At 49.7% G+C, this 23841-nt stretch overlaps 1 protein-coding gene across 1 annotated transcript in view; it reads right to left on the bottom strand.

The window, feature by feature from the left end:
• The window catches only part of TMEM132C (transmembrane protein 132C), a gene marked incomplete at its 5' end in the record, with an annotated part of 290448 nt that overhangs the window by 169589 nt on the left and 97018 nt on the right, over positions 1–23841 (bottom strand). The window contains one exon of the mRNA XM_080822233.1: positions 18885–19773. Coding sequence (XP_080678359.1) covers positions 18885–19773 — 889 coding nt within the window. The remainder of the gene's footprint in view (positions 1–18884; positions 19774–23841) is intronic.

The raw sequence follows: 23841 nt of genomic DNA, 5'->3' as shown, positions 1-23841 counted from the left end.
AATTTCCCTAATATGGCAAAGGGAACAAGCATCAAAATCCAGGAAGCACAGAGAACACCCCTCAAAATCATTAAAAATAGGTCCACACCCTGTCATCTAATAGTAAAACTTACAAGTCTTAGTGACAAAGAGAAAATCCTGAAAGCAGCTCAGGACAAGAAGTCTGTTACATACAATGGTAGAAATATTAGATTGTCAGCAGACTTATCCACAGAGACCTGGCAGGCCAGAAAGAACTGGCATGATATATTCAGTGCACTAAATGAGAAAAACATGCAGCCAAGAATACCATATCCAACTAGGCTATCACTGAAAATAGAAGGAGAGATTAAAAAGCTTCCAGGACAAACAAGAATTAAAAGAATTTGCAAACACCAAACCAGCCTTACAGGAAATATTGAAAGGGGTCCTTTAAGCAAAGGGAGAAACTAAAAGTAGTAGATCAGAAGGGAACAGAGACAATATACAGTTACAGTCACCTTACAGGCAATATAATGGCACTAGATTCATATTTGTCAATAGTTATCCTGGATGTAAATGGGCTAAATACCCCAATCAAAAGACACAGGGTATCAGAATGGATAAAAAACCAAGACCCATCAATATGCTGTCTACAAGAAACTCATATTAGACCCAAAGACACCTCCAGATTTAAAGTGAGGGGGTGGAAAACCATTTACCATGCTAAGGGACATCAAAAGAAAGCTGAGGTGTCAATTCTTACATCAGATAAATTAGATTTTAAGCCAAAGACTATAATAAGAGATGAGGAAGGACGCTATGTCATACTTAAATCATCTGTCCAACAAGAAGTTCTAACAATTTTAAATATCTATGCCCCTAACATGGTGGGAGCAGCCAACTATATAAACCAATGAATAACAAAATCAAAGTAACACATCTACAATAATACAATAATAGTAGGGGACTTTAACACCCCCCTCACTGAAATGGACAGATCATCCATGCAAAAGATCAACCAGGAAAAAGAGGCCTTAAATGACACACTGGACCAGATGGACATCACAGATATACTCAGAACTTTCCATCCCAAAGCAACAGAATACACATTCTCCTCTAGTGCACATGGAACATTCTCCAGAAGAGATCACATCCTGAGTCACAAATCAGGTCTTAACTGGTGCCAAAAGATTGGGATCCGTCCCTACATATTTTCAGACCACAATGCTCTGAAGCTAGAACTCAATCACAAGAGGAAAGTTGGAAAGAACCCAAATACATGGAGGCTAAAGAGCAACCTTCTAAAGAATGAATGGGTCAACCAGGAAATTAAAGAAGAACTAAAAAATTCATGTAAACAAATGAAAATGAAAATACAATTGTTCAAAATCTTTGGGACACAACAAAGGTGGTCCTGAGAGGCAAGTACATAGCTATACAAGCCTTGGGCCTTCGGCCACGGGGAACAGGCCGGTCCCCAGGGCTGCCCAACGCCGCCAATTCTCACGAGCGTTCTGCCCAAACCTATCCCGGTTTGGGCAGAATGCTCGTGAGAATTGGCTGGAAAACGCCCGGCGAACTCGCTTCGGGCGAACTCGTCTGCAGGGCCGCCCTCTGGGCCTGGCCTGGGATCCCGAGTGGTCACGTCCGAACCCCGCCAGAAAGCCCCCCGGGAGTCCGGCGCAGGCCACGCCGACGCCTCCTGCTGCTCAGCCTCTGGGGGTCCCCTCCCTGGCGCTGGCCGATGGGGCCGGGCCTGCCCTGAGGCCCGGGCACGAACCCTCGCTGCTTTCTCAGCCTTTCGTGTCCAGGGTCCTGTCCCTCGGGGCCTCCAACAGAGATTAACAGAACAGAACAGAGAGCCCAGAAATGGACCCTCAACTCTATGGTCAACTAATCTTCGATGAAGCAGGAAGGAATGTCCAATGGAAAAAAGACAGTCTCTTCAACAAATGGTGTTGGGAAAATTGGACAGCCCCATGCAGAAGAATGAAACTGGACCATTTCCTTACACCACACACAAAGATAGACTCAGAACGGATGAAAGACCTCAATGTGAGAAAGAAATCCATCAAAATCCTTGAGGAGAACACAGGCAGCAACCTCTTCTACCTCAGCCACAGCAGTTTCTTCCTAGAAACATCACCAAAGGCAAGGGAAGCAAGGGCAAAAGTGAACTATTGGGATTTCATCAAGATCAAAAGCTTTTGCACAGCAAAGGAAACAGTTAACAAAACCAAAAGACAGCTGATAGAATGGGAGAAGATATTTGCAAATGACATATCAGCTAAAGGGCTAGTATCCAAAATCTGTAAAGAACTTATCAAACTCAACACCAAAGAACAAATAATCCAATCAAGAAATGGGCAGAGGACATGAACAGACATTTTGGCAAAGAAGACATCCAGATGGCCAACGGACACATGAAAAAGTGCTCAACATCACTCGGCATCAGGGAAATACAAATCAAAACCACAGAGAGATCCCACCTCACACCAGTCAGAATGGCTAAAATTAACAAGTCAGGAAGCTACAGATGTTGGTGAGGATGCGGAGAAAGGGGAACCCTCCTACACTGTTGGTGCGAATGCAAGCTGGTGCAGCCACTCTGGAAAACAGCATGGAGGTTCCTCAAAAAGTTGAAAATAGAGCTATCCTAAGACCCAGCAATCGTACTACTGGATATTTACCCTAAAGATACCGATTTAGTGATCTGAAGGGACATGTGCACCCAAATGTTTATAGCAGCAATGTCCACAATAGCCAAACTATGGAAAGAACCTAGATGTCCATCAACAGATGAATGGATGAAGAAGAAGTGGTGTATATATACAATGGATACTATGCAGCCATCAAAAGACATGAAATCTTGCCGTTTGCAATGACATGGATGGAGCTAGAGGGTATTATGCTGAGCGAAATAAGTCAGTCAGAGAAAGACAATTATCATATGATCTCTCTGATATGAGGAATTTGAAAGGCAGGGCGGGGGCTTTGGGGTAGGGAAGGAAAGAAATGAAATAAGATGGGATTGGGAGGGAGACAAACCATAAGAGACTCTCAATCTCACAAAACACACTGAGGGTTGCTGGAATATAGGGGTTGTGGAAAGGGTGGCTGGGCTGTGGACACTGGGAGGGTATGTGCTATGGTGAGTGCTGTGAAATGTGTAAGCTTGATGATTCACAGACCTGTACCCCTGGGGCAAATAATACATTATATGTTAATAAAAATAATTCTTAAAAAATGACATCACTTTTTAGGGAAGGACTGGATGAGATAGAGAATTTCAGACGGCACTGGAAAATGGTAAGACGGGCATCCTGTGATCTGAGAAGGCTAGTGCTCCTACATGTGTGGTCTCTAAGGTCAGGTTGCTGGGTTTGACGCCTGGGACAGATGCTCAGCGCTCACTCCCACATCCATGTCGTGGGTCCCCATCGAGGCTCATCACATCCGCCAGTCACTGTCCCACTAGCTGGAGAGTCTGTGTGCACCCCTCATGACCCGGGACCCACAGCTTCTCAAGTTCGAGACTTGAACTCAGCAAGCCACTTCCCCAGAAGGCCCAAGGAAGGGTGGACCCCATGAGTCTGATTTCTTCAGGAAGGGCAAGGATTTCAACCAGGTAACCAGGCAGAATCATGAGCGCCACCTGTCGGACGTGGAATTAACATATCTCAGAAGATACGCCAATGTATCTTAACAGATCTCAGAAGGCAAAAGCTCTTGCCTGGAGATCTGCATTGGACCACACAGTCCTCCTACGAAGCTTCTTATTTTTCATAGCATTAGGAAAAAAAAACGTGATATACATGAAGAACTCATTTTATTGTGCTTCGCAGATGTTGCGTTTTTTACAAATTGGAGGTTTGTATCAACTCTGCCGGGAGCAAGTCTATTGGCCGTCATGTTTCCAACAGCAGGAGCGCACTAGCGTCTCTGTATCACATTATGGTAATTCTTGCAATTGTTCAAACGTTTTTGATACTATTGTATTTGTGATGGCGATCCGTGGTCAGGGACTGTGAGTCGCCGAGAGCTCAGATGATAGCATTTCTTAGCAATAAAGTATTTTAAATTAAGGTATGCCCCTTTTTTAGACATAGTGCTCTTGCACACTTAATGGACTATGATACAATGCAAACATTTCCTATGCTTTGGGAAACCAAGAAATTCTTTTGACTTGACTCACAACAATATTCACTTTTTGTGGTGATCTGGGACGGGACCTGCCACGTCTTGGAGGCTGGCCTGTGTGGGAAAAAAACAGCACTATAAGGTTGTCAGCAGCTCTGAAAATGACGGAGATTAATCCTCTCCCATTCGTTAGGACTCAATTATTATGACTCTTTACTGTTTTGTGTTCTCTCCTTTCAAGTTCTGCAAACAGGCTTGGCTGTGTGTCTGAAGACAGAACATTCTCGAAGCCAGAGCAAAATCCCCGGCGGGTGCTTTTTAATCACTCTTGACTCCATTATGGACAGTTCCTTCTTATTCCACACAGACGTTTCAGCCAGTGCCAGACCACGGACAGAGACACTCTAGAGGGTCTGCAAACACCAGGCGCTCAGGGCGAGTCCTCCACACTCCAGACCAGGGAGGGCTTCTCAGCGGCAGCCGCAAGGTGCTCCTGGTGAGACCAGGGACGGGGCTGGAGCCAGAGAAGAGGGCTCATCTACGCCAGTGTAATAGGCCAGTTCTTCTGGGGGACACCTGCACCCCACAGCTCCTGGCCTCTCTCGCGGGTACGGAATGCTCTAGGACCAAGACACACCACCCTGAATGTCCTCAACTCCGGTGACATCACAGAGGGGCGTGGCTCTCCCTGCCCAAAGTCTGCTGAGGGCTCTGGAAAGCACAGTGATGTGGCAGAGCTCAGCTGAGGTCAAGCAACGCGGGGCACTGATCCTATAAACCGTGCCCTCTCTTTCTACCTGTTTCTTTGTTCCGTTCAATTAGAATTCACACCCCTTTGAACGGTTTCAATTAGATGGCCAAAATGATAGCAATCTGGAGGCTAGGAAAAAAGTTGTAGGTATTTATGTAACATTTTAGGCAGGAAAAAAAAAAAGTCAGCCATTTCCATAGCAACAGGCATGCTGCTGGAGCTTCTGAAGACAATTCAAGAGCCAAGGAAGAAGCAGCAATGGCCGATGACTGAATTTCAGGGATTAGTAGAAGACTTTCCAGATTCAGGTATCCTGTCGGGGCAGGGCGTGGGAGGACGCAGGGGTAGCTGAGCCCGGGCTCCCAGTGACCAGCAAAGCTATATCCTGCCACTCCCTGGGGTCAAAGAAGCGTGGACGTTGTTTCTTCCCACAAGCACCCGAATGCAGCCCGGTATGAAAGCCAGAGCCTAAGGTTGTGCACTGCTCCAGCCACATAAACCCTTCCTCCAGGACTGTCATTCACAAGCCAAGGACAGCAGAATCTGAAAAATCACTTAATCCACCATGGGGCGGGGGGGAATGGAATGACCAGCATCATAAATATCTGCGTCACTTTCACCTAAATTGACCAAATCTGAAATTTTGCCATGCCTACGTTTGCTTCTCCGTCTGTCTTGCTAGATATGCACATTTAGAATCTCAAGGTGTTGGTAGAATTGGTTTCTTCTGAAGGGTCCTGGTGGTTTGCTGGTGTCTGTGACATAGCTGCCCTGGTTTTCCCACAAGATGTCCTGGATTAGGGCCTGCCTCCCCCCCATACTCCAGTACGACCACCCTTCACTGATGACATCAGCAATGACCTGATCCCCAAATGAGGTCGCTTTGTGAGGCACTGAGGGTCATGGCTTCGGCGTGTAGATTCTGCACACAAATGTGAGCAGTAATACCGGGGAACTGGCTCAAAATATAAATTCTCTGGGATGCCTTGGTGCTTCGTCACTGGGCGCTTGCCTTCGGCTCGGGTCGTGATGCCGGGGTCCTGGGATCGAGCCCCACGTTGGGCTCCCTGCTCAGTAGGGTGTCTGCTTCTCCCTCTCCTTCTGCCTGCTGCTCCCCCTGCTTGTGTTCTCTCTCTCAAATAAATGACCAAAATCTTAAAAAAAAAAATATATATATATATATATATATATATATATATATATATATATATATAAATTCCCTAGCCCAACTCTACATCTACTGAGCCAGAAACTTTAGATGTGGAATCTTGTGATTGACATTTTATCAAAACCTAATGATGTACTACTGTACAGTGGCTAACTGAACATAATTAAAAAATTTTTAAAAAACCAATAAAGGGCACTCTGGGTGATGTTCATGCCCTGTCTAAGTGGGGAACCACTGGTTTAAGCTACTCGTGTCTGAGAGCTGCTCACGGCGGCTGCAAGCCCCCAGCGGATGGATGCCCAGCCCAGCGGAGCATCTCCATCCGCTCGCTGTCTGGGCTGCCCTCCAGGCACACCCACGTCAACAGAACTACTTGATAGGCTGCCACTGATGTGTCTCTTCTACTTTGAAAACAAAGCCAGCGTCTGCTCTCTATCCCTTTATAGCGCACAGGACCCCCTGGGAAATTCTGGGAGGGTCGGCCAGACACATCACAGCGCTCTCACTCCTCCGGCTCTTTCTCCTTCTCACAGGCCGGGGGGCAGAGGAGAAGTCTCAGACCTCGCATGTTCTCTGTGTCGCCTGGAGAGAGAGAGAGAGAGAGAGAGAGAGAGGACAGATGCCACGGCTTCCGGGTCTTTCCAAACTTCTCACGCGTGTCTCTCAGTCCCTGGGGGTCCCGCCGACAGGTACCCCCTTCCAGCTCCCATCTGATGCCCTCTTTCACTTTACGCTCAGTTTAGGACAATGTTTCTCTGCTCTTCTAGAATAAGAACACACCTGATAAAAAGTTTTCCAATTATTTTGTCCAATTCGAATGTGGAGGTTTTGCCCTCCTGTTTTCCATTTGTGGGACGAGATCCCATTCTCGGCAGAAATCCGTACAGTGTGTGCTTGGTATGGTTTGAATCTTGGAAAGAACTACGGTGGAATGAGACCCACAGGGGGGTGAAAATACCACTTATTAAATAAAAAATATTACCCCCCCACAACAGAAGGCGGGCTTGATGGACGGTCCAGTGCCCAGCGTAGGTTGACTAAGAATGGGGAGATAGTCTCTTGACCTCGTGAGAGACTCTGTAATCTCACTGGTTGGTGAGAAGGAGGCTCTGTTGTTCCCTGACCCGGTAGCCAAGAGCTCAGCTCAGTAAAAATGGTCCCTTCCCACCGTCCATCTTACTGTAGCTGCCTGTTGGACTCTCGTCTCCCCACCGTGCATTTCAGAATGGTGTAATTGGGGTTGTCAGCTGGATACAATCTTCAGTCCTTCCATCTGAGAAATCCTGACACTGATCTATCAGCTGGGAGAACCAGTCCTGTGCCTATGAAGCCTGTTCTGGGAAGTGCTCATTAACAGCTAATGAAATGAGTGTAATTGAAGTGTGATGCACTTTCTGCCAACGTGACATCAAGGATGGGCTCTGTCTTTGAATATACATCTCTGATGTTATCAAAGCACCCACCTCCCCTTCCTCCCCCTCCTCCCCCTCCCCCTCCTTCTTCTAAGGAAATTAAGATATACTTATTGTGACGTATAAACTAACTAGATTAGGTCCTTGCTCTTTGGTAAACATGAAAATTGGCCTTGGTTCGGATGGCTTATTGCCGCATTAACTGTTGCCAACATCTGGGAGGCGTGTTTCAAAGAAACAGAACCTCTTACATTGCCAGACAACATCATTACGTTCCCAACAGATGGTTCCCACCACACGCTCGTGGGCATCTACCTTCATGATTCACTGAGAAACACAGCTGGCTTCTAAGCCTGAGAAAAGCGGAGTTAAAACCCATGATCGCAGCCATGCCCTGGGGTACCAATGTTCATTTTCCTCAGGGTTTTTCAATGCCAGCATCCCTGGTTGGTGTTTTGGGTTGGAAGAGCCTTTGCTGGGGAGGGGCAGGTTGTCCTGTGCATTCTGAGATGCCTAGTATCCTCGCCGCCCTCTACGCACAAGATAGTGGAGGAAACGCTCTCTCAGCCTGGATAACCACGCATGTCTTGGGATGTTCCCACATGTCCCCAGGGAGGGGGATAAACCTGAGCCCTGATTGAGGACCTCTGGTTTGGCCCGAATGAAAGCCAGGGCGTCCCTCCTTCTAAAGGATGTGGGTGTCACCCTAGAGACGGGAGTTCCTCGATTAGCACACTCTGGGGTGCTTCTGGTGGCTCTCAACCAAGAGGAGCTGTGATGGGCTCCCTGTGTAACATCAGGAAAAACACACGCGATACGATAAGAATAAGAATGCAATAATAATAAGCCATATTTATTAGGTGCTTAACGTGTGCCGAGCACCGGTTAAAATTCCATCCCGTCAAAGTCTCGCAATACCCCTGCCAGTAGTTGCTATTATGCTTGTCCTCATAGAGGAACTGAGGAGGAGGAATCCGTCTGCGTTGCCGAGGAGAGAACGGTGGATCTAGGACTTGAACTTGAGCCTGTGTCTCTAGAGCTTAGACCCCATCCCAGAGCTACTGGTGGACATCTACTGTTCCTTCCTGCCCAGCAGGTAAACCTGTTGTCTTCTAGCAGCCATTCCTCCGTTTCGCCTTTGCCACGCACTCTGCCTCTGCTCTCAGTCTACACGTCTTTAGCAAGATTAACCCAGCCCTTGTCACTTGAAGGGCAGCCGAGTGAAGGAACCCATGTCATTCGCTGCTTTCTTCAGGAAATCACGTCCAAAGGGATCACAACGCCAGAACAAAACGCCAGAGGATGCTGGCACTTTAGGGCAAGGCGAGATACGGTCTTTATCTTCTCCTGTGCATCGTCTTTGCAAGGGGTCCTGCCCGAGCAACAGCCGCCATCCGGGTCTGAGTGTGCTGGTCCTTCCAGCCCACGCTTCCGAGGTTAAGGGACAGAGGAAGAAAGCCCTAGCCGACACGAGATGGGCTAAGGTAGCAAGGTCAGGCCTTGGGAATAGAGGAAAGGGGGGGCAACGGGACCCCAGCCATGGGGGACGCGAGGTCACTGGGCTGACTGGCAGGAATGGCTGGTGCTGGGCCTGCGCAGTCTGCCTCTCTCCCCCTGCCATCCCCTCCGACACCACGTCCTCCTCTTTGCCTTCATGTCCCCATTCGCAGGATCCCCTCCTTTCTAAATAAAAAAGCACATCACCCTTCTGAAAGTAGACTGGAGCCCAGCTGGCCACGGAGGACTCGTAAATACAAGAAAATAGACCAAACGTGTCTAGGAACGCAAGGAATGGGGGCTGACACGGCAACGAGGTTCAAAGAAGCTTCCAAACAAGGAAGGGTAATGCAATTGGAATGCTTTAGAAACAGGTGAGCCTTGGCTCCCTATCCGAGACTTTAATTCACCCAATAACTCTTGGGGTTGCAAGACGTGGACGGTCCACATTTCCCGTGTTAAGGAACCCTGCAGTAACGCCATGACACCACGCAAAATGGCAGCAACTCAACACTTAAAAACGCCCCCAGGGACTTCAGGTGGCTCTGTCTATTGAACCTCTGACACTTGATTTCAGCTCAGGTCATGACCTCAGGGTCCTGGGATCGAGTCCTGCATTGGGCTCCGTGCAGAAACTGCTTGTCCCTCTCCCTCTGCTTCCCGCTCCCCCTTCTTGCTCTCTCTCTCCCCCCTTCTCTCCCTCTCTAAAATAAATTTTAAAATCTTAAATAAGAAAATGCCCCAGTATGGAGGCTTCTGGTTGGTTCCGTCGGTGGAGCGTGTGACTCTTGATCTCGGGGTCGTGAGCTCAAGCCCCAAGTTGGGTGTAGAGATTACTTAAAGATAAAAATCTTTAAAAATACCCCAGTATTCTGGGACACTGGAGGATCCTGCACTCTTACTGTAATTATTACTCAACTGGCTGCCTCTGCTCTCCAAGAATGCGCAGGTAGAGGAGCCCGCCTTGTACACAGACAGAGCCGTGATCCAGGAAGCTCAAAGAAAACGAAGATGCCTTTTATTTTTTTTTTAAATTTTTATTTTATCTTATTTTGAAAACTAAGATGACTCTTAAGTCCGTTAAAGAATGTAGCAAAAAGGAGGCAGGTCCCGGTCAGGAAGGTTCTGCTCCTTTTCTCTTTTCAGAGAGCTGGAGTCAATTTTATGTGTAAATGTTTTTCCCACAACAGTCAAATGTCTCACCAAAGCCGGGCTGCCTGGCAACGCAGACGTGTTGTGGGGAGCTGGGGAGGGGGCCCTGGGCAGGAAACATTATTTCTTCACTTCTTCCCAAGCAGAAAGAAAATTGTTCCTTTTCTCTGTTCCAGAAGGATACATTTAAAATGACAAGCTGAACAAAATGAAAACAAACCTTTCCTTCGGAGACATTCAACAGGGAGATGAATTTTAGACAGAGTGTGGGAAAACGAGTCTCCAGGACTGTCTGAATTACCTCCAAATTTGCAGTCAGTGCGAACCCCACTGTGTTTTGGGGTCTCCTCCTAAGGATGGGTCTGGGACGGTCGGGTTATTCCTGCCCAGGGGGATGGATGCCTCGTTGGAAATGAAGAGCCAAATCGTCCGGGGCGAGCCGGGGGTCTGGAGATTTGTCTTTCAGGCTTTTCCGTACCCTCGGACACAAAGGGGATCAAGGACAGGATAAAAAGCTCCCCCAAAGTCACCTGGCACAGCATGGGTGCTGGCAGTGGTCAGGAATCGGAGGGAGGGTTTGAGAGCAGTTGCAGGTGCACTGGGCACAGAAAGGCATGTTCTCCACGTGGTGAAGGCTCAGAGCCCCGCTGGGAGCTCTGCTCTCCCACCAGTTGGAGGGGCCGAGGGGCACGTGGCAGTTCAAGCTTCCCAGGATGACAGGGGTAAGGCCCCGAAATGCATGCCTGTCCTCTCCGGTGTGGGTGGGAGAGTGGGCCTCCCCCACTGCATGTCCATGCGGGACCCCAGAAGGTGGCCTCACTGGCAAACAGGGTCTTTGCAGAATAACTAGTCCCAGATCTCCGGATGGGATCATTGCAAGAAAGGCAAGGGGATCTGAGACACGGACGCCGAGGGCCAGAGAGCGGACAGCGTGTGAGGACAGAGGCAGGGCCGGAGCGATGCAGCCGGGAGCCGAGGCACCAGCTGAAGGAGGAAGAGGTGGGGAAGGATCCGTCCCTGCCTCCCCCCGAGCCTCCGGAGGAAGCTCGGCCCAGCCAGCACCCCAACCACGGCCTCATCCTCCAGATCCCTGAGACGCCACGTTTCCGATGCTTTACACCGCCCCGTTTGGGGTAGTTTGTTACAGAAGCCCGAGGGAAAAAATACACTCTGCTCCTTTGAGCCATGACTTAGACCAGGAGGGGCGTCTCAGCCCAGGCCACCATCAGCTCCCCAGGCCTGCGCGGTGATGCTGGATGGTGATTCCGTTGTCCCCCGGCGTAAACTCAGAGACTGCACTGAAAGCCCGTGTGTTTAGCGTCTCACCCAAATCGGCAACTTGGGGGCCGGAGTCGTGGGTCCCTGGCTTCGTCCCTCAGCATCACAGTTTCAAGACCCAGCCACGCTGTGGCCTGGATCACCACCTCAGTCCTTCCTGCGGTCCACGCTGTCCCAGGACACGGAGAGATCGCGTTTTGTTTACTTGTTTGCCGATCCATAGACATGGGGGTTGTTTCCACGTTTTGGTCATTATGGACAATGCTGCTGCGAATGTATGTGTGTTTGTGCATTTGTGTATGTTTGGGGTACAATGAAGTGTAAGGGGCTCGAACGTGCAGCTCCCTGGTCAGCTTCAGTCAGGACAGACACGCTCCGTGGATCCCGCCAGCCGCCCACCCCCGGGGGGACAGCACCGTGCCCTCCTTCCTGGGCTGCCAGGAACCGGGTTTACCTATAAAAGGTCCACGTTGCAGAATCCTTCTAGAGGAGGGGGCAGCCAGGCCACGATCCCCAGGGGCCCTCCCTCCTCATACATTAAGCTTCTAGGAATGAGTCCACCAACACCTCGCGTCCTGCTTGGAAAAATAACACCTCTCCCAGCACCCCCGCGTGCAAAGTCACTTTAGTTCATTGCTTTAAAAGCCTCTTCCCTGCTTCTGCCCTTTATCCTTTTCATTTATTTATTGGAAGATGCTGGGAATGTGGAAAGGCTATTAAGGGCACAGGACGTTGTGTGGATTTGGTTGGGGCGGGGGCGAGGGACGCCGGCTCTTAGCAAGAAAGAGCACACATCCACCAGTCCGACTGGGACAGGACGCATGAGTGGGGAGCCCCGTGACGGAGCGCTGTCTGTGCCCTGGCTGAGGGTACCCGCTTTGCCCCCTTTTTCTGTGATCCTGCCCCTACAGGCACGGGCTGTTAGAGTAGACACAACATAGAGTGTCCCTCCCCTGATCCCATCTCTTAGGATTTATGCCCCGAAGGCTGCATTATTGGTGCCAGCCACAAAACCTATCCAGGAAAGGGCCGAGCAGCCCTGCAAACTGCTGCTCGATTGTCAGGTGTCCCCAAGGAAGCTCACAAGTCCTGGGAGAAGAAACAAAGACGGAGATGGGGAGGTTCCTGTGGGTGCTTCGGTGCGGGGCTTGCTGGTGCAGAGGGCAGCTGCCTCGGGGGACGGCTTGGTGGCCAGTCCTGGGCTGGCGAAACACAGGGGGACCCCTCGAGGGCCACGGGAGTCCAGACACATGGGGAACCCCTAGATCTTCAGCTAGGTTGGTAAGTCTCCCATCACATACCGCTCAGGTTCTGCTCTCGCTGATGCCTCTCTGGGCACATGCACACAACCACAAAGTCCCTAGTCTTCCGAGAGACCCCGGGGAGCCCCCACCAGACCTCCAGAACACAGGTGTCCGAGAACTTTAAGATCACGACACTGAGCCAGGCGAGAACTTCTCCAGTGCTAACGGAGAACAGAAGGATTCATAAAGCTGCTAACCCAGATGAAACAAAGGAAGAATTAATTTCAGGAGACTGCATGAATGGATGGAGGGATTATAACCCTGATGACCTCATTTAGAAACATGGCTGGCTCTTTAATAGTTTCTTTTCCATTGAAAGGACCCCCTTCCTCCTCTCTTTTAAGGCATTTATAACGTGCAGCCATTTGCTAAAGCATATGCCTGTAAACACGGATGGAAAACATGTCCCCTTTTTCTCCCAACGGGATCTCTCCAGAATTCAGAAACTCTGAAGAAATATTCTCATTCTTCAAGACAATAAATGTATTAGAATAAACTCAATGAGAATCTGTTCTCTTTGCAAGGGGACTCCATTGGACACCTCCATAGCCTGGCTTCTTGGCATAAGGGCACTTTAAAGGTCTATCTGAGATTCCTTGTCATCAGACACTTTTTTTTAAAAGATTTTATTTATTTGTTTATTTGACAGAGAGATCACAAGTAGGCAGAGAGGCAGACAGAGAGAGAGGAGGAAGCAGGCTCCCTGTCAAGCAAAGAGTTGGATGCAGGACTCGATCCCAGGACCCTGAGATCATGACCTGAGCTGAAGGTAGAGGCTTTAACCCACCGAGCCACCCAGGAGCCCCCATCAGACACTTTTAAGGAACAGAGGTTGACCTTAGAGAGCTCTTTTGGCCATGACCAGACCTATTACTGAAAAAATATCGTATTTGCAAATAGACATGGCATCAATATCCTTCCTATGCTGATGTCAATAATCCAAGTTTAATAAGACTAGACTGATTTTCTAACAAACAAATGAGATTCACTGTATCTGTGATAAAAATGAAATAACGATAAGAATTGTCTTTCAGATGGAAAGCAAGGACGTGCCCATGATCAGACTCTCCCTGTTAATCGTCTCGGAGGCTTCGTGACCTTCGTGTAAACTTCAGGGAAATCGCACGCAGAACATGTCCGGACAACCTTCGTGCCCGCTGCTGGGTGGGAACGCCCATGACATCATCAGAGGGTCAAATTGCCAACAGGGGGACTGAAGCCACCAAGCTCCTTCCACTCTGGAAGACGCTTCCAACTCCAGTCTAGAGATTTTCTCAACTGGCTGCTGAGAATCCACTCGGATTATCCACCATCGCTTTTCTTACATTTCCAAAGAGATGTCTCTTATTAAATGGCAGCTGGCTCCCGTCAGACAGAGACCTGGTTTACTCCTGACTTACAGTACTGTCTCCTGAAATAAACCATTCTCGTGCACATCGGGCCCTAAATGATCTTGAGGAGAGATGGTTGCTGATATCTCGTGTTGTGGATTGACGTCAGCAGGTAAAACCTGAGTCTGATTATACGCACTGGAGTCGGTTAGATCTTGCCTTCCGGGAATCTACTTTTGGCCACTTACTGTCCTCAGGTCATTTGACGGACCTCTGTCTCCTCTCAAGGGTTTTAAATGCCCCTTGATGGTCACTCATGCCTCAAACGACATCCATCGGGATCCGACACCTTGGGGAACTCAGTGATCCAACCACTCGTGTGATGGCGACGCACCTGTTGGTGCAAGGGAACCTGGGAGTCCTCAGCCCGGCTGCATTATCAGTGGTAACGATGGGAACGCCGTACAGGCCGCTCATATTCTCAGTTCGCTAGGGGACGGACCCAAAGCGGAGAGGATGTTAAAATCACACGTGAACCACAGAGCCCAGCCTTGAAAATTCCTTGTGCTGACAAACCCAGTTTTGTCATGCAAGCAAAGCTTAATTCAGCTTGTTTGGCAAGACAAGAGAGGCCAACTTGACCTGGGTCGTGGCTTGCTTATCCCTCGGAAAATCATGAGCAGGACTTAAATCGTTCTCCTGAGTTGATAGGCGGTCACCCCTAACCCTTTGCCTTTCATTGAAGAAAATTCTCATAATGTAAACAATGTGTGGGAAGAATAGTCCGTCCCTGCCTCGGGGCTCTGGGACCTGCCTGTTTCCTAACATATATGCAAGGACCTCCCCCACCCCCCACAGAACCCTCAATTCTGAGCCTCATTCCAGGCTTTGCTTCCAGGGTTCCCGGCATGCAAACTTGTCCTTTCGGTGTGTTCACAATAAACTGCAGTGATTCATTGGTTTTACTTCTGTTTTTTTTTTTTTTTTTTTTTTTTTACCCCCTGAACTTTGGACACAGCAAAGCCAGCCCATTCTCAGGTGCAGAGGACCCTGAGCCACCCCCCTTTGCCTTGTAGACATTAATTCCGGTTACTTAGTGATGAGGTCAAGACGCAGGGACCTCCCCAGCTCCCTCCCCTAGTGGCCTGCGAGGTCAGGACCAGCCGAGCTAAAGTGAACGTCGGTCCCAAACCAGAATAAGTCATGCAAACTCCGTCTAATGCAGAGCTTTGAAGAAGCAGGGGTCTGGGGCAAGTGCCATCCCCCACGCCCCGAGGCCTTCGTGACATCCAGGCATGTGGGGGTGGTAATGTGATTTTCTGATTGTTGGTATATTCTGGAAGCCCTTGGAATAGACAGTCATGCCTCTGCTTGCCGTAAGAATCTTGAGGTTTATTTCAAGAAGCCTCAGTCGGGCGTGAAGGGAAACATCCGGGAAAAGGAACGTCTGTGATCTAGCTTTGATAGCACGAAATCCATAAATATCTGCTGGGCCTTTGCTCCATACCAAGGGGCTTATGCCCATGAGTGGACACACTTTAGCACGTCCCTGAAACACATCTGGTTATGCGTTTTTCATCTAGGTTGGCGATCACGATTTCTTATTTTCTCCAATAGTTTTCCGAAATCGCTATGACTATGGGAAACAAAGCTTCAACTTTCCACGCCTTGATGCCTTTGAATTAAATTCATGAAGTCATGAGCCAAAAGCCGGCTGCTTCCTTGGGCCCATGGAAGACAGCATCATTCGTGGAAATGATCTTATAAAGGAGGCCTAGGCCAGGCTCCCAAATGGGCTACCGGCACTATAAAAATCCCTGAAAAGTCTTGGCGGTCTCCAAATATAGCCTTGTCATCAAAGCCACCGTGCAAGGTGACAAGGGAGAATGCCTCTGCATCTCACAGGAGATGTCTTTGAAGGTCTCCTGCAAGCCCCTCAAATTTCTCGGTAGAAAGATCCCCACGACGGGCAAGACGGGTTTCCCTGCAGTCCACCCCACAGCCACGGCTGGAGGCCACTGCAGGCACGTAGGTCCCGTGGGCATGCGCCCTCACATAGAATTCACTGTTTGACCGCGTCTGTGTCCATCCTCTCGTATTCTCTTATTGCGTATTTTATCCTCGAAACAATCCATTGAAAAGTGAACGTTATTTTTATTTTTATTTATTTATTTATTTTTAAAATTTTATTTATTTATTTGAGAGAGAGAGAGAGATGACAAATAGGCAGTGAGAGAGGGGGAAGCAGGCTCCCCGCTGAGCAGAGAGCCCGATGCGGGGCTCGATCCCAGGACCCTGGGATCATGACCTGAGCCAAAGGCAGAGGCTTTAACACACTGAGCCACCCAGGCACCCCAGAAAAATGAACGTTATTTTTAACTAAGTTACAATTAACTATGTTCTCTGGAAGGGAATGGCAGCCGCATCCTTCGCCCTCCCGTCGTGACCCCACGTCCCCTCCACCTCTCCCCCAGGACTCGGGTCTGTGGTTGGAACAATCGGGAAGGCAGAAACGGGGCTGCTGCAGCTCACGGCCCTGCACAACACCAACCCCGGAACCACGCCAGCACCGTCCTCTGTGCTCCAAAGTGCTTGTCATTATAAAACAAAACAAAACAGTTTTACTCTTTAAACAAAATCACAGCAAGGTGGGGATCAATATGGCATTGAGAACAGACCTGGTGGGTGTGGTTTTATGCAAGGCACGGAGTCCTTTTACTGTTAAAACAGAAGTCAGCGCTTAGGGAAGTAGTGATGGATGTTTAAATACAACCCCTCTTAGAGATATTCAATGTTCACAGACACACTTTTATGGGCCAGGTGCTGTCAGAAGCAACTTACAAATAAATAGTGGCCCTTGGGGGCTTCCCACCCCTACAGCAGGAGGTGCCATGAGGACATCTGATGTGGGGACAAGGGGACAGACGTACGTAGAGGTCAGCTGAGCTGCCCACAGTCCCACAGCCAAGGCAGTGCAGGAGACAGGCTCCGAGCGGAGCCAGCCGGTGCGGGAGCTGGTCCTCACCACCGTTCCTGCCCGGGATGACGGCAAATACAGAAAACAGCCTCACCCGTCCAATGAAGCAGATCTGGGGGTTCCCCCAGCAGCTGAAGGCCCATACATCCTGGGACCCAGGCACCCGGTGACTCACTCAAGCCCGCCCCCGGTGGACCACAGAGCCTGCGTTTCCGAAAGCAAAGTTAAGGAGCAGTCCAAGTTGGAAGAAGAGAATGATGAGTCGGGAAGCATGATGTGTGTTGGTGGTACCCCCCTGGTCTTCTGCGTCTACTTCCCAAAGTCAGGGCTGCGTATATTTATCGTACAATGAAATGATCTGAAGCCAAGGGTGCCGAGGGACCCAGGGAAACCAAAACTCAAACCTTGCAGATCAGTGTCCTTCCCAGCCAAGGCAGGGGGAGGCAAAACCCGGACCCCCCGATCTAAACATTTGCTCTCCCGGCCCCGTTATAGGTTGACACTCGCACCAAGCCACCGGCGCCCTGACCGGGAGGGCCGTCCCTCCTCTCACAGTCAGCCGGTGCCTGGCTGGCCCCTGAGGCTGAGAGCGCAGACGTCATGGGTGTCCCCGCAGGGCAAACTTTGAATCCTGCGAATGACGGAGGATTTCATGACATCGGGGACCACGATGACGCAGAAGTCCTCAATCCTACCCAGAACACACGGGCGAGGGAGAATCGGGTCCAAGGAGTCCACTTAAAAGTTGAAAGAGTGCATGACAAGGACGGCGACCGGACACGCATTCTAGAAGAGCACCATTCGAATCTGAAGGATGAAGAGACACCTTGAGAAGCATTGAAACCTTGGAGTGCATTTTGTGAATCAAACACAGACCCTTTAAAGATGACCGTTCTTGACCCTATACAACGAAACTTAAAAAGAAATACATGATAGAATGCTATCATTCTGTTTCGCAGATATATGCCCAAGCAACTCACTCAACGCGTGATTAAACATTTATTTTAAGAAAGAAAACAAGACAGAGCTGTAATCATGACCCCAGTCCTTCTGCACTAGAATGGGGGGGGGGGCGTGTGATTCTTATCATCTTTATCTTTTAAACAAATCCCAAATATTTTCTCCTTATTATGAAATCCCGGTCCGCATTTTAAGAGGATTCTCTACACACGGCTTTTCTCCAGTGTTAACAATCCTCGGAAACCAGACCCTCCCGGACCGACCACAGAAGCATCACACAATGGCGGAGCAGCCCTATTAGAACTTGCAAAGTCTCCTGAGTCAGCAACCGTGATGGCAGGTGGGTTATTCTGTTGTTTCAATTTACTTTCTGTTCTTTCTCTTTTTAGGAGATGGAATACCTCCGCGCTATGATTTTCTGTTGGACACGCTCCTTTAATCACAGGTACGCCGTGCTCAGGAACGGAGCTTCCCCCAGCCCTGACCTGGCAACATTCAGCTTCACCAGCTTTTTTCGTTAAAGGGCACCTCCTTGCCTTTTTTCACATACACACCCGAGGTAAAAATACCATAAACGTCATAAACCCTATGTCTCTTCTTAGGGTCTGCAAAAACAGACTCTCAATCACGCAACAAGTACCCGTGTATCTACAGAAGAATTCAAAGCTAGAGAGAAATCGCATCCCTCTCCAAGTTCAAGGACAACTCAAGGTCAAAAGAGAGCGAGAGAGCGATTCGTTTATACTTGCTTCTTTTGGATGCGGTTTCTGGCCCCCTGCCCCCGTCCCCTGACCCACGATGTGAGAGGCGCCGCTGAGTGCCCGTGGGCAGCTGCAGAATTGGGATTCCCTGTGAAGCCGGAGGGTCCCCCAAAGGTAGCGAGACCCCAGACGTCCGGCCCCACTGCACACGAGGCATGCGCAGGACCGCCTGGGGCCAGCCCAGGCACCTACCTCAGGATGAAGAGGTCCACGGTGGAATTGCTGGCCACGGTGACATAGGCAGTGACCACGTCTCCTTGTTTGACTGGCCGGGAGGGCAACCAGATGACCACGTTGCTGTCCAGACGCAGCTCGCTGAGCTGGGCCGTGTCCTGGGCCCGGTAGAGGCTCACAGCACCGATCCTCTGCAGGTGGGGCACGGCCTCGTCCAGCCCGTCCTTCCCCGGCCGGATGGCGTTGCCCTTCCGGATGTCGCCGCCCGCGCAGTCCCCGCGCGCGTCCCCCGGCTGCACGGAGTAGTAGAGCTCCACGGGGCTCCCCTCGGGCGGCCCAGGCGCCTTCTTCCTCCCGGCCACCACGCTGGGGGGCCCGAACCAGGCGGCCAGCAGCTCCAGCTCCGCCACACACAGCCCCAGGGCCCCCTGCAGCCGGCAGCCGGCCCGAACCTCCCGGGTTTCACGGAAGGCGAACAGGCGTAGGCACGGCAGCCTCTCGCCGGGGCTCGGGGCCGCCCAGTCCCGGCCCAGCAGGTAGAACAGCACCTGCACCTTGGGTCGGCTCAGGTACACCTTGTCCCGCAGGATGTGCGCCTTCAGCTTCCAGTTGAGACCGAACTTACTGGTTGGACCTAGAAAGTTCGAAGTGACCATCAGCTCCAGAGGCACGACCTTCTGCACCGAGAAGGGCCCGTAGCTGGCGTTGAGAACCAGGGGCCTCTTGGCCTTGTAGGTGAAGAAGGACTCAACCCTGGTGTGCAGGCTGGAGTTGCGCGTGACGTCTTGGTGGGCCTCCTTCAGGAAGAAGGAGGTCTCCGCTCCGAGGATGTGGTAGCTCACGGGCAGGAAGGGCGGCAGCGAGGAGAACCTCGGCACGTTGTCTGTGACCCCTCGGCCCTCGATCACTACAGGGGGCAGAGAAAGAAAAGGAAAAGACAAAGACGGGGTTATTGCTGGACTCCTTGGACAACAGCTCCATAAGCAATTTAGAAATAAGGAAGAACATTCCAAAGCCCACATGGCCAGAATGTCTATGGTCTCCTGGGATCAGCCAGTAAAGGACCATATGCTAGTTATATACTTGTATTAGGTTGAAGCCAAGAAAATGTAGATTTTTGTACATTCGGAATGATTCAACAGTGATGATTTCATAATGCCACTGAGCAGAAAGCTGGCAAGATACCCATGAGTATGGAGTTGGGATGTTTATTAATAATTTGCATGAGTTTAAAGCATTTTGATGGCATGGATACATGGAGAGAAAAACAGACCAATGGAATGGATGAGTCCATAAATAAACTCACGTGTGCCTGGAAACGTAGCATTTGATAAAGACAGCCCCCAAGTCATGAGGCAGAGAGAGACTTTCTCATAAATGCTACTAGGACAAAGGGATAACCACTTGAAACAAAAGATACAACTTAAAAAAAAATACAATTAGATCCGTACCTCACACCATACACAAGAATAAACGTCAAGTGAATCAGAGATCTACACATAAGGAAATAACATTTTTCCAGTCCTAAAATAAGATAAGGGATGAACTCCTTCATGAGCTGGGTATAGGGAAAGCTTTCTAATGATGACTCAAAACCCAAAGGCAATTTAAAAAAAGTGATAAACTTGCCTATGCAAAAATTTTTAAAAAGTCTTCTGCATAACAACAAATTCATTAAGTCAAAAGGAAACATGGTGCCCTGGGAGATACAACAAACTGCTTGCTTACGGCACACGACCCAGCCTGGGCATGGGCTCTGTTGGGTGCATGGTATTTTAGAAGACCGCTAAGAATGGGAACCGTCTTGAACAACCGGGAAGTATCTGATTTTCCAGCTTCCCTTTACACATCGGAGGACCTGGCAACCTTTAGGCATTATGTCCACCTGGCAGCAAGGGGAGAAGTCACTCGGCAGGTCACGGGGCCTGATTCTGTTACCTGCTCGTATCAGTGCAGGTGCGTCTGAGTTGCAAAACCCCGACTGGAATCCACAGCCTGGTGAGCCGTCCTGCCCTGGAGGCTGGAGCTCAGTGCTCAGACAGGCAAGAGCATCACCCCTGCCTTCCTGCCCTCCTCCGTCCATCGCAGACATGGACAGCCGTACGACCAGCAGGCTCCTTGCCGCTCAAAGGTTCCCTTAGCTTCCTCTTACACTGTGGGAGCCTCACTGAGGACTCGCTACACGCACAGGGCAAAGAGGTTCAAGTGCCCAATGGCTGACTTTGCAAAGCCCCCCCGGAGCCCACAGCCATGCCCTTGTCTTTGAAAACCAGCCCAGAAATGCAAGCAGGCCCCCATGCATATCGCTGTCTCTCCTCCAGCCGCTCCAGCCTCCCCCGCTGGCCTTCAGCCCATCTAGCATATGGGGAGGCCTGTGCCTCTCTCCTCTGGAAGCTCCCCTAATCCTCCTCCCAGCAGGGACACTGGCTAGCAGATCAAAGCTGCCTTCCCTGGTGCTGCAGCCAAACGGGCTTGGGTTGTCAAGATGGCTTTTCAAAGAAACAGCACCCTCCCTTGTTCTCCACCAGAGGCTTTGTTCTGAGGCCCCCAGGAGCAAGGGTGCTCGCCCCTCTCTCTCTGAGGGATGTGCCTGCACGTTCATTTTAACCCTCTCCTTCCAGAACCAGGTGAAATCACCCTCCACAGCCTCTGCCAAAGCAGAACATCCCAGAAAGATCACCGGCTCCATGTCCATCTAAGCAACTTAGAATATTTTGTAAAAACCAAACTAAATAGCCTCATCAGGTGTTTTGTTCCTGTGTACTCGTCCCTCTCTGAAAAAAGCTCTTACACCTTGAAGTGTGGTAATTTAGAGACTGATCTGTTTGGGGATGGGGTCCTGAAGGAGCAGGGAAGGATACACTCCATCATGGGAAGCACAACCAACAAGCCTTTTCTCCGTTCCTCATTCTGCCTGGGTGCACAGACTCATTTTTTCCTACAACTTTTGGGTCTCCCCCCACAAAAAAGCCTAAAATATGAATCTCTTATGTTTTAGTAAATGCTGAGTTTGTTTTCTATAAAATAAAGCTGGAGTGGGCTTGCTTTCCTGCTGTCTCCTTTCTCAGGATTCTCCCTTATTTAAGTAGGTCACTCCTTCTCCTTCTCACAGAGGAAAAAGTGCCTCGGTCTTACTTTCCTGCTGAACCCAGTTCTGAGTTGTTTAGCTCATGAGAGATTTAATGTTAGGAAGAAGAGACAGACAAGGTGAAGAAAGTGGGTCTAGAATGGTGGTTAAGGGCATGAAGCTTGTTCACGGAGGCATTGAGGGTTGATCTACTCGGCCATCATTGGATCTTGACCAAGTTCTTACCTTCTGGGAGTTTCAGTTTCCATGGATGGATGGAAGGATGGACAGATGGATGGATGGATGGATGGATGGATGGACGGATAGAGGGGTGGATGGGTAGATGGAAGGATGGATGGGTGGATGGGTAGATGCATGGATGGACGGGTGGGTGGATGGGTGGATGAAGAGATGGATGGGTGGGTAAGTGGACGGATGGATGGACAGACAGATGGGTGGATGGATGGAGAGAAGAGTGGATAGATGTCTGGATGGATGGATGGATGGGTGGGTGGATGGATGGATGGATGGGTGGGTGGATGGGTGGATGGATGGGTGCATAGGTAAATAGATAAGAGTCAGATATATGGGATATAATAGAAGTTATACAGAACAATTAAAAACAGCCCCAATTCTCCTTCTGTATCTATCTTTTGCATGTGGCTCTGTGGTCTTCTGTTCAAGAGGAAGAGTCTATCGGCCTCCCTGAATCTATGCTGGCTGTGTGATTCATTTTGGCCAACGAATACGGCAGAGAGAATTTTAAGGGCAGTGAAAACACTATACAATACCGCAACAGTGGACACGTGTCATTATACATTTGTCCAAACCCACACAACCTACAACACCAAAAGTGACCTGTAACATAGATCACAGACTTTGGATACACGGGAACTCTCTGCGCCTTCCTCTCAATTTTGCTGTGAATCTAAAACGGCTCTAAGAATACGGTCTCCAAAAAACGAGAAGTTACTGAGCACACGCATTCCCATGACAGCAAAGAACATCTCGCTCCACACACAAGGCTTCCAACTGAAGACAGTGTCTCCCCAACACCAGGCATTCAGGCACTACTCTCATGACATCAGCCAGATGTTTATGCATTGATAATCAATGATTTTTTACCAATAATTAATACCTTATTACATACTTGATCAAACACCAGTGAATTAATGAATACATGTGTTTATAGAATTGCAGCATAAATAAAAACACAGGATCCCATGATCCCAATTGTTGCCAGTCTATGGCTCTGTGCCGGACATTTGCCGTTTCTTTGTTAAGTGGGGGTGGGGGGCGCGTTCCTGTGTGTGAGGACCTCAAGATACAGTGACACCAAAATGAGACTCCCTCCTTGATGACATTAGAATAATTCAAAGAGAATTGAAAAGGGAATTGCTTTCTCATTTGTGAGACTCGGTGGCTTCATGCCACGTCCAGGCAGCCCCATGAGAATGGCTCCCCCAGGGCCTGGGCCCACCGCCACCCTCCCAGGCTGTGAGTCTGTCCATCACCTCAAATCATCTCACACTCTGAGGAGCCCTGATCCAGGGGATGAAGGAAGCAGAGGTGATTGCCAGCCGTCCCTGCATTTCTTTCTCTCCTGACACTTTGTCTGCTGATTGCCAGGGAATGATCTCCTGGCTGCTGGGACCAGTAGAGCCCAAATATGCCCCCTCGAATTCTCGTGGATCTGCTCACACTGTCTCCGCAGAAGATAGGATTATTTGGTCATTTTTATCGATCTGAAACAACAACCCTGCGAAAGTGCGATGCCGGTTTCCTAAGGCCACGGGAGAGGGAACGGGGGTGCTGGGGACAGCTGGACCTTTTTATCTAGGTTCCCCATCGACGGCATGTTCATTCGCCATCTGCCCTCCTGTTTATCCATTTTCTTTATCTGCGTCG

The sequence above is a fragment of the Martes martes genome (genome assembly GCF_963455335.1).
Source record: "Martes martes genome assembly, chromosome: 13".
Lineage (NCBI taxonomy): Eukaryota > Metazoa > Chordata > Mammalia > Carnivora > Mustelidae > Martes > Martes martes.
Note: the sequence above shows the minus strand (reverse complement) of the source record. Positions and strands in the feature narration are given on the sequence as shown.